The following is a 14,530-nucleotide window of genomic DNA, read 5'->3' on the forward strand; positions in this document are numbered from 1 at the left end:
ACTAAAGACTGTGTTTCAAATCTGTAAATTTGAAGTTCATTTATTTGTCTGAATGTCTCCCATATCGATCGAATAAGAGAAAATAAGACAAAAGTTCTGCACTTATTGAGACTTTACATATGCTACCCAATAAATGAAATTTACTTATTACATTAGTCACCTCAATCATTGACATTATGATAAAACTCACAGACTACAGTTACCTACTTAAAATGTCATTAAGTAGCAATGTAACATAAGAAGAAAAAATATTAGAATATTAATTCAGTTTTCAGTTATTTACTTATGTATTTTCTAGCAGTGGTTTAAAACAGACTGGTCAGAAATAAGAAATATTTCCCATTTAAATATGTATGATGTTTATTTATTGTAATATTTTTCACTGATTTTCTTTCATTATTTATGTGTATTTGTTTGCTATTTACCGGAAAACATTTTTTCAGAAAAAAATCATTTGCAATTTCCTAACCAAAGGATCTAATGGTTAGTGAGTAGTGCAGTATCACCTAACATTCGAGTAAAATCATTGGAGAAATAATTTTATTTTAAACTGGTGTTTCAAACATTTTAAAAGGATCATAAATAGTCAAACTTGGCACCATGAAACTCATTCCTAATGAGTCGTTCTTAGAAATTTTCCTTAAATACCTATGGTTTGAGATGCAATAACAATTATGTTTTCTTATTTGTCGGATACGTATGCCTGAACACCGATTATCACGACGGGCAATGCTGACTAGTGTTGGGGACGGTTGGAAGAAAGTTAGGGGTGGCCAAACCAAAACGTGGCATCAGTGCTTGAAGACACTAACTTCTAGTCTGAGCCATGTTGGGAGATGCGCACTACTTGGTTGGGGTCCGCGTGACTATCATAACCAATGGTTGGAGACTCTTGATGACATGGCTCAGAATCGATCACAATGGTGTAGGTGTATACACTCTCTGTCTCCCCTTAAACTAGGAGATTAAAATCACTTCATATCTTTCTTTATACGAACTAATTCTTTCTTTCTGTACTATCTTTATACGCAATCTTTCTTTTATATATTACCACCTTTGACCTAATCACTGCTATGAATCCGGTGTTCATCTTTCTGTGCTGATGCGGTATGGCAACCTGGACCGATGCACATATGTGCCTGGTCCTACGTTGTAGCTGACTAACTGACTGACTATTTGTCGGAGCATAAGTGTTAACAAAGTTGGAAGGTTAATGATACCTTCATTGTTGATTTTCTGTATGAATTAATTTCTAATACGTGCGATAAAGGGAATGTGTGATTTGTCAATGAAAGCAAAGAAATAATTTACATTTCTGCCTCTTCATATTTTATCATAATATGCTCTTGTTCTAGTAATATCAATGGTCATATAAGTGAATGCGAGCATTTCTCGTAACTCTGACATAATAACAGTTTCCATGTATTAAAATATTACATCTAACAATGGCTTATACCATTTTTGATTAATTCTTCTATAGGACATCTTTTTATTCAAATGTCTTTTTTGATAACATTTGTTGCAGTTAGGTAGCTGATTACCGTAACATTCGAATATTAATTTTTTCTACTTTCATGTATTTTGTTCTCATGATTTTTTAGGTACGATTTTTTAATTCCCTAAACGTACTAGGCAATATTACTGAGCATACTAGAACTATTCGTTTATTCCCCAGGCCAGTGGTTGCATTTCAAAAATTCTCATTCTTAAAATCACGTCAGGTACTTACACCATTTACTAGGAAATTAGCTGAAACACAAGTGAGTCTTCTCATACTCTTAATGTTTTGTGTTGATTTTCGGTTTACATTTTCCTATAGAAATTTGCTAGATGTGACTTTGAAGTGAATGAAAACACTGGAAATTTTGTCTGTCAACGTTTCAAATAATAAATGTAATGGTTATATTGTTATGACAGAGTAAAAATTAATCTTGAAAGTTAGGCATTTGTTCTATTGGAGAGTAAATGGTCTGTAATTGTCATATCCTCTAATCGTTTTTTTTTGTTAAATGACTTCTACTGATGTTCATCATTATGTCCAATATTTTCCATATAAGTGTGTTATTTTGTTAGAAAACGAACTTTTTCTCCTAGACTGCTATTTTGTCTTTTGATATCAATTTAATCAAGGGCTAATTAAATAACTTGGTCCCGTGAATATTCAGCAATCTGCCGCATATTATATCACAACTAATTAGTGTTCCATCTATATATCTAAAAATTATTAAACATCACTTCATAAAGAAACGAAAAATTTTACTCCACTAGAAATATATAGTAACTTGTATAAATTAGGTAGTACGTTGTACATTGATTTATTATAGATAATTAGTGAGATAAACATATTTGATCGCCTTTACCATATTTTGTTTAGCCTTCATACATTCCGGAAATGTTATTTAATTATTCATTTTATTCTTTAAAAAAATACAATCTTTCATTATTCTAGATTTTTATAATCTGAACATTTATAGCAACAGATACAAATGAATTGAAATTAACCACATTGCACAAGTGATTACTATCTTGACTCAGTAGCCAAGGAGATTACGCGTTCAATGTTTGGAGCAAAAGCCACTAGGTTCGAGTTTTTGTGTGAAAATCCACACTAGTAGGGGTACATCCGGCTGAAGAGCCCCGATCGGAACGAAATGCGAATCCTGGATCCCATTACTAACTACCATTCAATTGTAGTTCAGATGCTTATGAATTAATGATAACACCTACATAATTTGCATAGAATGCATATATATCTATAACATCAATCGAAGGATTCAAATAACCAATTCATATGAATTTCTACGTTGTTTAAATTTATATTCACAAGTTTTTTTTGAATTCTTTATTTCGTGAAGTTTTTTTCGAAAAACTTGATACTAATGCTTTAAAAAACTCATTTGATGTTGTTTATAGAAAATAAGACAGAGTTGATCAATATAATTTGGGGACGCGAATTGTACATGTTATGTAGGCCAACCTAGCCTGGAGTATCCTACATTCTCCTTCGCTTTTAAGCAAGTGATGTTTTACCATTTTTTTTCATCACACTATTTCCATTGTTTATGTTTTATTGATATTATTACTTTTTGCTAGGCAGTTGAATTCTTCGCTGAATGGTGCTTATATCCTGAAAATGAAGTATTTCAACGAATTCATGCTGGAATACATGATCCTGAACAAATTGGTGATAAAGGAATATGGTATCAAGATAATTTAGCGCAAATCAACTTTCAAATTTGGTCTTTAGAGCAGACGGATCGATATTTGGCTCTAAATTTTATTCATTCAGTTATTGCAAATAGTAAGTGATTGGGTGTCAATCTGAACTAAGAACTTGTGAATTTGTATGCAACAGGTCTTGCTTTGTAATCACTAGTCGACCTGAGGGCACTGAATAGCTGTTCTGCCTGGGTGCGGGATTCCTAAAGTGTCCATCCACGACCCTGCTGGTGGTCGAATCTGGGATTTTCAGTACCACACTCTAGCGCATAACGTTTTAGGTACTGATCCAACCTAATGGCCCAGTGCTTTCAGAATTTCGGTAATTGTCTAACTTAGGTCGGTTTGCTTCTTAAATAATATCCAATATTTTTTCTACACCCCAGTTCTGTGAAACTATTTTTCATAATTTTCTTAACAGTGACTGAACGTTTTCAATACTAATTCATGACCATATTTTAATCCTCATAAGGAAATACGTCCAGTATTATGATGTGATACTTCAAATTCTATGCTGAAGATCATAGTATCCTTCAGTTTCATAGCATATAATAAGTAACTGGATATGTCACCAGCGTTAACTGCTTATTGTTGCAGCCATTTTGAATTGATCACTGAAATTCTACAGTTATTTGTATTATGATCATAACTTTATTTCGGCATTAATAAATAATAGTGAACATGATTTTAGAAAATAAGTTTTGGAGTAATTAAACAACTCTAATGTGAGAAAATAATTGTTTTCACCGTAAGACTATATGTACAACTAATAATGGACGTCATAGCCATATAATGTGATAGCTTGCTCAGACACCTCTTTTTTCATTTGTACAGATATTGAAATTAACATTCCTATGCTTTAATTTGTTTGTATTGTATTATTGTGAATGCAGACCGTATTGTCTACTTACAAGTTGTCATAAAAGGTTTTTTATTAACTGTTATAATCCTTAAATACTGATAAACTCAAATAGAAACACTGAAATTGTTAGCATTTTTATTTTATTATTTATTGTATTAAAAAACGAGTGACAATTGTACCGGGATTCATGTCCTTTATATATAATGAATAGAAAAAAAGTAATTCTTGCAACTAAACTTGAAGAAAACTCTTATTATTGAAGTTAACTTTCTGTTAATAAACATTTATAAGTTTTTATACATTCCGTGACCAATGGATTCCAATCTGTGTCGGATGTGAGACAGTTATCCACTTCAGACAATGGATGAAGGTTTGCGTAAGATCACAGTCCGATTGAAGTTAGACACTAACTTGCTTGGATGCCGGCTCAGTGTTTTAGAGAATGAGTGTTTGCGTGAGAAACCGAAGGTGCTGGGTTTAAGTTCCGTGCTCAGGATTATGGATGTGCATTGCTGAGCAGTTACATACTAGGATGAAACAACCATATAGTGCTTCCGAGGTTTCAGTTGTGGTCTAGTATAGATTGACTCGTGGATTCAACTGTGGAAAATCCTGACTTAAATACAGGTTAAACTTAAATTTGTTGCATTATTACGCAACTAGTGATGAGAATTCCTTATTGTCATGAAATTTATAATGGTGAATAAACCTATTCTATTTATATCGAGAGCGATGATAATTATATGTTGCCCTTTTTTACATAAATAACCAAATAGATGATATAAAAAGCTTTGAAATGGTACACGAGAACTTTCCTAAATTTAATACTACCACTAATAATAATAATATCACGAATGATTTGATGAGTCTATATAATCCACCTCATAATATGGATGATTTGTTAAAAAATGCCATACAACCACAACAGTATATGCGTAAAAATAAGCCTAAAAGACGACCTAATCAACAACAATTACAACCGATGGATTCATTCGATCTTGCTAATGCTCAAATGCAAAAGACTAATTCTACTGAAAATAATGAAATTGAGTTGAATAAAAAAAAATTACCTGGTCAACTATTGACCATACCATCAATGGCTGAATCTACCAGTGATTCATCTGATGATCAAGTGAGTTGCAAAACTTTATTTTTGATTGTTTAAAAATCATTTTCCCCTTCGTAAATACTAAAAATAGTAATTCCGTAAGACATTTTACTCAGAAGACTATAGGTTTGGATTGTATGTAAAGTAACGACCTTCACTATCATCATCACTATTCTCTTTTAAAACTTTTGTTATTATATTGATTCCAGTATCTTTCAAATGTATAAATAGAAGTAATCTTACATACAAGCAGTCTGGACCATATTAGATTCCATTCAATGTAAACCATCAAGTACAGATTTATTTGCTTGCCTTTAGGTCACATTTTGTGTGTGAGCTAATGATACTACCCAGTGTTGCCCAAATGCGAAGTAGGTGGGACCGGACTCAAATCAAGGACTTAATGGTTGAAAGTTGGACACCTTGGCCACTAAACCACTGGTACACATAATAGGAAACATCTGTAACGTGAAAAAGAATCAATTTAATCCATATAGATATTTCACTTATTGAGTAGTAAATTTTATTGTTGTGTACTTTGTTCAATTTTTGCTAAAGTAAAACTGTATAAGTGTTCATTACAACTTAGTAATATATACAGTATGTACTTTTTATTCTCAATGAAATTGATCATTCAGTACCTGAATGTTAAATTATGAATTAAATTTCGGGATGATAGAGAATAACTGTAGCTTAGGATTAGAATGTTGAAAGTGTTGTGCTCTGTAAGTTTGATGGTTGGGTAGGGGAGGTTACACTTTCTTTCTAGATAGTAACGCAGGTCAATAGAAAACCCTGATTGATTTAGGTCACACACTAGTTGGCATTCCTCTTCATAACGTATTTTTTATCTTGTGGAAAGTGATAGACCCTGGTGGGTCGAAATTCAAATAATTCAGTTCCAAAGTTTGAGACATTCCCTGTCGACCATCTTCAATCACCTAATTTCACAACATAGCGCATACAGTTCAGAATCGATCAGACTACCGGCTACACTGTAACTTATTCGATGGAATTTTATTAGCACTAACAGGGACTCATCAACTACAAAATCGGTCACAACTCAGTTATTAGTCAATAAAAAATGTTATCAAGATGAAAAAAAGACTGACAGTTGTTTCCTTACATGAACATGCTACTTACAAATCAGGGAATTGATGACTAGAAATTTAGAGAAATTGAAAACACTACAGCATCATTATTATTTATTTATCTTGAGTGATTCCAAGGTTCACTATAACTGAATTTCTTATAATAATAAAATGTTTAAGATCTTGCACATAATATATATTGAAATAGCACTTAATTATGCATTATTTTCAAATAATTGATAAGTCTTGCTAATTAAACGCTATATTCGGTTCCTAAGCTCTTCTAGTAACTCCCAAGCTAGAACTACACAGCGACATGAACATGAGAGAAGAGGAAAAAAATATACAAAAAGAACTTTACTCCAAAGGTTCATTTATGTACAGAAAATATAGGGTTTTTATAGTATTTTAGATGTTCTTGGTTTTTCCCGTAAATTCTAGAATGCTACTAAGCATAATAGCAGTGTAGTAATCATACAATCAGAAACTCGAAATGTGTCTTTCCAACTTTTAGATGTTTCTGGCAAAACTTCTAGTGAACGCTGATTGGATAAGATGCTTCTCAGTGTTTTCAGAGCCTTTCTTAGCTTTTTTTTCGAGTTTTCTGGATCTGCCCAACAAGAATTCTAAAAATGTACTTTCATTTTTATTTTATTATAGGATGATTCAGATATTTGGGATTTAAAAGACTCTGTCAGTCAGTCTAACATTAAAGAAAATGTAAGTTAAAAATGTTTTACTTTTATTTAAACCGAAGTCAAGACTTAAATTTAATTTAGAAATGATAAATCAGTTTTTTTATATATGCGTTTATGTCTAAAAGAGGTGGACTCAACCACAACTGTAACATATTAATCTTATCAATTATTATACAGTTTTGTTTTGACATGTCAGTGTGTTAATGTCTACACCAAAAATTTTGTAGAATCAAGTTTAATCGTTTGCCTTCTAGACTAAACTGATATGAGTAATATAAATATTAACAAGTGATTGATCACTAAGTATTGATCCTTCGTAGTTTTGAATGAATTCTGAAGATCAAGTGGAAATATAACCACAAACCTAAGTCACTGAACATCATGTGGACTGTACTGAAACGTAAGGTGGTTGGGGGTAGTTGACAGAAAATTCTGGAACCAGGTTTCGTGTAATTTTGGATTCGTCAGAAAGGTGTAGCTATAATCTTCAGGGAACTGATATTGAATAATTTCTATCATTACCTTACATAATAGGAATAACACGAAGTTCACATAGGTATATTCTCAAGTAAGAATTACCCTTACTACACCACGTGGAACTCCTAAATTGTAGCGTTATTACTTACCACTTACATCCTTACGCCTGCTATCCCCAATGAAAAATAGGCCACCGACCAGCATTCTTCAACTCACTCTTTCCTGGGCCTTCCTTTTCAACTCTTATCAATTTTTGTTCATTCTTCTCATTTCTGTCTACATTTCTAGGTGTAACGTGTTCTTTGATCTTCCTCGTCTCCTTTAGCCTTGAAAATTCCATGTGGGGGCTTGCCTTGTGATGCAGTTGAGTGCTTTCCTCGATATGTGTCCTATCCACTTCCAACGCTTCTTCCTGACTTCTTCCCACGCTGGGATCTGGTTTGTTCTATCCCATAGTATGTTGTTCCCGATAGTGTCTGGCCAACGGATCCGATGTATTTTGCATAGACAGTTGTAATAAACACTTGTATCTTCTGGATGATGGCTTTCGCAGTTTTCCAAGTTTCCGCTCCATACACTAGAACTGTTTGGACATTTGTATTGAAAATTCTGACTTTGGTGTTGGTTGATAAACAGTTGTTTTTAGTTCCAGGTATTCTTCAGTTGTAGATATGCTGCTCTTGCTTTGCCGATCCGCGCCTTTATATCTGCATCAGACCTACCGTGTTCATCAATGATGCTGCCCATATATGTAAAGGTTTTTACATCCTTCAAAGCTTATTCGTCAAGTGTGATTTGATTGGTGCGTGTTGTGTTGTATCGGAGAATCTTGCTTTTCCCTTTGTGCATTTTGAGACCTACTGCTGCTACACTGGTCGTCTTCCCTTGATATTTCAATTTATTTATTCACCATTTCACCAAATAAAAATGAAGTATTTTAAAATGACTCAATTGACCCTAGCGTAGACTTTTGGTAATATTACTTACTTAGGACTAAGTTATTGATTGATACTGTAGTTCAGAATCACAATGAAAAATCAACAATTAAACGATCCAACACAAGCAAAAGGTAAAAAGCGCATCTTTTCATGATTGCCCTTTATTCATTGAAACGTTCACGAATACATACAAATGATGACAAATGTCATTATTTTGTAAACATTAAAATCATTTTACAAACATTCAGGAGAGAGACCATAATTTATGGATGACCTTGGATCGAATCATAAGTGACCTTGGGAAATATTGACCAATCAGAAAACACTTAGTATAGAGTAAAAATATACAAAACCAAAGAATTAGAGTGAATACACTTCTTTTACATGGTTTAAAAACTTGAAGGTTAGGAAGAGGTTAAAGGTTCCGAAATCGTAATTCATATGATAGGGAAACTCATTCTTATGACTCCATAATAGTCGACCTCTGGAGCCATGATAAGGTCGCGAAACTTCTTTCAGCCTCGACAACATAAATTTAATATTGTTTGTATGCACTCCCGTTGTTAGATCCACTAAATGCCGCTTGTGGACAGCGACACGATGCACATAACCAAGACTATGTAGGCATGGGTACGCTCTCCAATCACCCCTATATATCGTAGTACTTGGCTGCACATATTCTCGTATACTTTGTATTATCGTTGTAACCTGTCGGCTTTTAATCTGTTAGAATTTTCCCTTTTGAGACTACCTGTCGTATATTCCAAGGACCTTTGAGGTATATTTATGGAAGTTCTACCTACCTAGTCTTCTTTAACACTACGTCCTCTGTTAAATTTTTATTTTTTGACAATGATTCTCCCGACTACCCCAAACGACTCGTGCAAGCTTGTTATTTTCAGTGAGCATATATTTCTACAATACTCATACCACTGAACAGCCGGAGCTTCAGTAACGTCTGCAAATGCTGCAACCAGTGTTATTGATGCTTTTATTACACAGTTCACAACAATTATCATCGTTTGCATTGGTCTCAATCTGGATCGAGCGAAAAAAGTTCCTCTTTCAGCAGACGTCTTCCTTCAACGTATATTACATCGAAAGACAACATCACGGTAGTCTGCACAGGGCTTAAGAGTCATTTGATTACCATAATTACAAAAAAGGAACTTCTTAGTAATCCCATTTGTTGTAGCCGCTCAACTGTAATGTCATCTCTAAAATCCGCTGTGAACTAGTCGTACGTGATCATCAGGTACTGAAATTGTTGCCATGACCCCGAAATCCTTAAAACGTTTTTGATTGGCTCGTCCATAAATTATAGTCTCGCCCTTTCGGTGATATTGTTGTATGGTTTGAGCTACGCTGACGTAACTATGGATATAAATGGAGTATTAAAATATTTTCTGTCTGCACGATATAATACAACATGATAGATAAGCTGAATGACGATCGAGATTATACTACTATTAGAGTGAATAAAAGAATCACGGCGAAATATTAATAAACCAGAGTATTGACTAGACGACGCAATTATAAAGAATCTACGCTCAGAGTAGAAACTAGTAATTTGGAAGAAAGTCATATATTTAATAGTACGTAAGCTGAGCTTCTGTCTATTCACACTCACTGGTCAGTCACATTTACTTTCATAAGTCTTACATCATTCCGGATAACATTATCAGTGAGCCTACCTCATGTGTAGGATGATTTTTTTCAATTCAAATGTTATCACTGAATCTTGCTTGTTATTTACTTGTGATCATATGTTTTTGTTCTTATCGTCGTCACTAATGCAATTGTGTAATTTAATTTCCATTTTTATCTTCTTCCAATTTTCTTTTATCTTACAGCCAAATGAGGTTACACATAAGGATGATATGATAAGGTAATGATTTAAATTTAAACGAAATTACGATAATTTCATTTAAATCAACTTAGTCATTTGTTGTATTCAACGATGAATTTGTTGTGTTACTGTATTACTGAAGGATTTCAAGTGTTCTATTGACCAAAGTTAGTGAGTTATAAACAGTATGATTACTTGTGTATGTATGCATCAGTTACCGCAGCGCATCTGCCCGAGGCGAAATTATCAAGATGAATACAATGTAGTAGAATTAATAAAAAACCAAATTAAATAAACTCATCGACTAGGTATCTTGATAAGAACCACAACCGAAGTATGAGGTTTAATGATACTACTTTGTTTTCCTAACCAAGCGCGATTCAGACTTGGGACCTAGTGATTGATAGTCGAACGCATTAATTACTAAGCTATCAGTGTTGATAAGAAATATTAGGTATAGACAGTATGATCCAAGAAGAATGAATGAATTTGTCAAATGAAAAGTATTGAACAATTTCAAACTCGAGATAAAGAATGAATGCATCTGGATCATTATGACCGATTCTGAGCCATGATACATCACGTTTCTAACTAATGCTTATGTGATAATCGAGAGAGACCAAATCTAGTAGTGTACATCTACTTACACGTTCGAATTCAACGGTCGGTGACTTCATTGAATGACGTCACTGTCTCAGTGTTGTAGATCCTAGCTTTCTTCTAACCTAATCCTAATTTTCTTTACTGATCGGATTTCGTTAACCAAGATTTAATAATAGTTAACATTTTAATTGGTACGTCATTATAGTAGGATGTATATGTACAGTTTCGAAGGTGATCAATAAAAACTGTGTTTTAAACAGTTGTCTTCAACCCCAGTACGGTGAGTAGTATTGTATTGCTATATTGAACACTTACCATCAATCTTACATTAATATAGAAAATAATCACATATGCTAAAATGGTACAAAGTTATTCCATTCTGCTAGCACATACATTGTTACTTTTTAACGACAGAGTGAACTGTAGTTTAATGAAATGGTTTCAGTAGTGTTGTGTTCTCTTGCCTGGATAATCTTTTAATAAAAATGTATCATTCTATGTAATGTCAATCTTATCAACTTACATTTGAAACGTAAACCATCGTCTGAGAGAAGATAAGATCAGTTAAAGACTGCATGTATATGTAGGTTTCAATTTGATTCCCGTATTTCAATATCATTTTTAATTGATTTATTTTTTTTCTCGGACGATACATTTATTAAGCTTCTGACTATTCAATTTCGAACATGCCGTATTTGGAATAAGTAATTTAGATTTGTGTGTTTGATATTTTATTAACAAATGTGTAACTGTGAATTAGATTACTTTTTCGTAGATGGCAATCTTATGGTTCCTAAGTTAAATAACTAGTGAGAATGTACTTATGATATTTTTCGTTTTAATTTTGACATTAGTTTTTACCTTTTGATGTTATTTCTCATATATCCTGTTTGTTGCTAAGTCCTAAGAATAACTATTCTCATGTAAACTATGTTCCATACTTGCCTCATTCCAACCCAATGATTAGACATGTGTGATGTATTATTTTCTCATTCATTGTATTTTCTGTAGATTTGGTAAAATTATTACTCATGTGACTTTCCAGAAATAAATCACAGTACATTGATTGACCAATGAATAACAGTCAATGCCATGCTTGTTTTGTCATTACCGCCTATCGAATTCCATTTAAATCGTTGCAACACAGAAACTAGTCTCTGTGATCGGATATCATGTGAATCATACTTTGATATTCAGTGGTTGACAGAAAACCCTAGACTCGAATGGCTGGATAATGCTGTCTGAAACTATGAAACTGGGTGGTCCGAATTCACACTTACCGTGAAGCATTAGTTTCCTTGAGATGGCCGACATGCTTTGCTGATGAATGTTGACTACCATGATACCTAGGTTCAGGGTTTCTTGTCAACCTGCAACCACGTTAATCCAAAAGATGGTCATACGATGTCCAGCCACATTGACTGGTGTTCACAATACAACTTGAACTATAGAAATTTATCAGTATTCAGGGACTAGATCACCATTACATTAACCATTGCTCAATGATCAGTTCGTGTAGACTAAACCATTTCTCATTATTATTAGTGTGAAATATTCTCGGTCACTTTTGCCAATTTTTATATTTTTTTCGTTAAATTCATATATTTCTACGGTCGTCTTGAGTATGGATGAGGGAGAATAAAACTAACACCCTTTTCTATGTGCTTTGATATTTCTCATATTAATGATAATAATAATAGTTAACTCTTGTATTTTGACAACGACATTTGGTTGTTTGACTAGATAACAATGTTTTATCGGTTTTGTTATTTTTCCTCATAGGGATAAAACGAATAATACAAATCATGTACAGAACACTGAAAATAAACTAATATTAACGAATACTCCTAATGTTCGTAAGTTAAAATCAAGTTTACGAGAGTTAAATAGGTATTCACCCTTGATCAACCATGGATAGATCATAGATCAGTTGGTAAAATTTAAAATTTTCAGTATTGAACATATAATTTGAATCTTGTTACTTAGTGGATTTTTTTCGAACTACAGTCAATAAATTTCAACGTTAAAGTTTTTATTTCATTACTTTGTGCATTCTTTGGAAGTGTAATTATACGTGTATATCTTTGTACTGTTTCATTGTTCTGTTTTTTGGAACATTCGACCTTTTTTCTCTGTTGACGATATTGAACCATCGGTCACAAATTTAGTTTTAAAAGTGTCTAAGTAATGAATTATACAAATTATTTAGTTTCTATGGCAAAACATGAAAGTGGTGAACATCACTTTTCTTTAACACAGGTAATTTCGTGAAAAGAATCCCATCTTCATAATCTTAGAGAAAGATAAATTTAGCATTAACGAAGTAAGAAACTTACTGAAGGCTGTCTTCATAGTGGTAAAGCGGACAGTAGTTGATAGAATAAGGGCTAAGCAACTATACCCCAATTTCAGGTCACTTAAACTATTGGTCATATTTCCACGTGGTCGATAAGACGTAATCAGAGTTAATAAATAGATAAACATCATTTTGGTAACTTCATTTGAAAGAATTGGTTATCAAATAAGTTTCAGATATCGTAACCATTATTTGTTCTACTGTTATTGGGTAGTAAGTATTTAAATGAGTTTCTGGAAAAGTTTGTACAGTAGCTACTTCTTCAAGATTTTGTGATATGGTGATTTCCAGGGAGGAAGTGATAATTTTGTGGTAAAACTCATACTACTAACAAGTAGGTTGCTTTTTGTCAGAAATATTTACCGTATTTTAGGTTCATTATGAAGTTGGTTTTAGATAATTTAGGTAGTTGAACGATCACATCGGGGATCGAATCAATTATTAGTTCTTTTGTATAGTCAATGTGAGATTTGTCTCAAAACTTCTTAATCCAATTAAACAATTATTCCTGTGTATATGAAGATTTAATTCTAAGTCATGTTGTACATAGTACAGATTCTTCAGTTCAACGTATTAATGTGATTTTACGTGTAATGTTCTTCATAACGAACAGAATTTACCAGGGTTCTAAGCTGTTAGTCAGTGATCAAATTCTACAGGAGTTAGGCGACAATGTTCAACAGAATCAAGAAGCATATTAACACCCTACTCAGTTAGAAGAACCTTAAACGACGATTATCAGATGAAATATGATATAGATGTTTTATATTCGCTTTACATTCCTGGTGTGCTGGATCTACTATTTTATTTTGTTCATAAAGACGGTCTAATTTTTTAATCGTATTACAAACAGGCAGCAATATTTAATGTTTTGTTATTCCCTTAAAAAGAAACAGTTAATTATTTATCAGTAATATACCCATAAGTTACTTTAGTTTTTATTATGGACATTTGATCCACATTGTTTTTCGACCGTTTTTCCTACTTCAAGCTATCCTACGCAAACCTTCTTTACGTAAAGTTCCCACTACTCAACAAACTAATTATACTAGTACTGAAATGAATAAAAGATCTGTTCATTATAATGAAGAACAGTTAGTACAAGTATTGAATAAAGATTCAATAAGTTCTGGGGATAAAATTGATCAAGATGAGGACGCAGATGGAGATGAAGATGAAGAAGCAACAGCAGAAGTGGAAGAAGAAATGGAGGATGACGAGGATGATACAGAACAAACATCTGTAGGAAAATATTTATTAAATAATTTAAGTGATAATCTAGCCGATGCTGCTAGTCATGCTAGCACAACTTTATCAGGTTTACTGAGT

General features: G+C 33.0%; 1 protein-coding gene across 1 annotated transcript in view; it reads left to right on the forward strand.

Moving 5' to 3' along the window:
- The window catches only part of MS3_00004974 (uncharacterized protein), a 68,097-nt gene that overhangs the window by 23,294 nt on the left and 30,273 nt on the right, over positions 1-14,530 (forward strand). Inside the window, exons 10-16 of the mRNA XM_051212974.1 lie at positions 1,602-1,760; positions 3,094-3,301; positions 4,858-5,213; positions 6,941-7,000; positions 10,247-10,281; positions 12,628-12,701; positions 14,193-14,528. Coding sequence (XP_051068904.1) covers positions 1,602-1,760; positions 3,094-3,301; positions 4,858-5,213; positions 6,941-7,000; positions 10,247-10,281; positions 12,628-12,701; positions 14,193-14,528 — 1,228 coding nt within the window. The remainder of the gene's footprint in view (positions 1-1,601; positions 1,761-3,093; positions 3,302-4,857; positions 5,214-6,940; positions 7,001-10,246; positions 10,282-12,627; positions 12,702-14,192; positions 14,529-14,530) is intronic.

The sequence above is a fragment of the Schistosoma haematobium genome, chromosome 3 (genome assembly GCF_000699445.3).
Source record: "Schistosoma haematobium chromosome 3, whole genome shotgun sequence".
Lineage (NCBI taxonomy): Eukaryota > Metazoa > Platyhelminthes > Trematoda > Strigeidida > Schistosomatidae > Schistosoma > Schistosoma haematobium.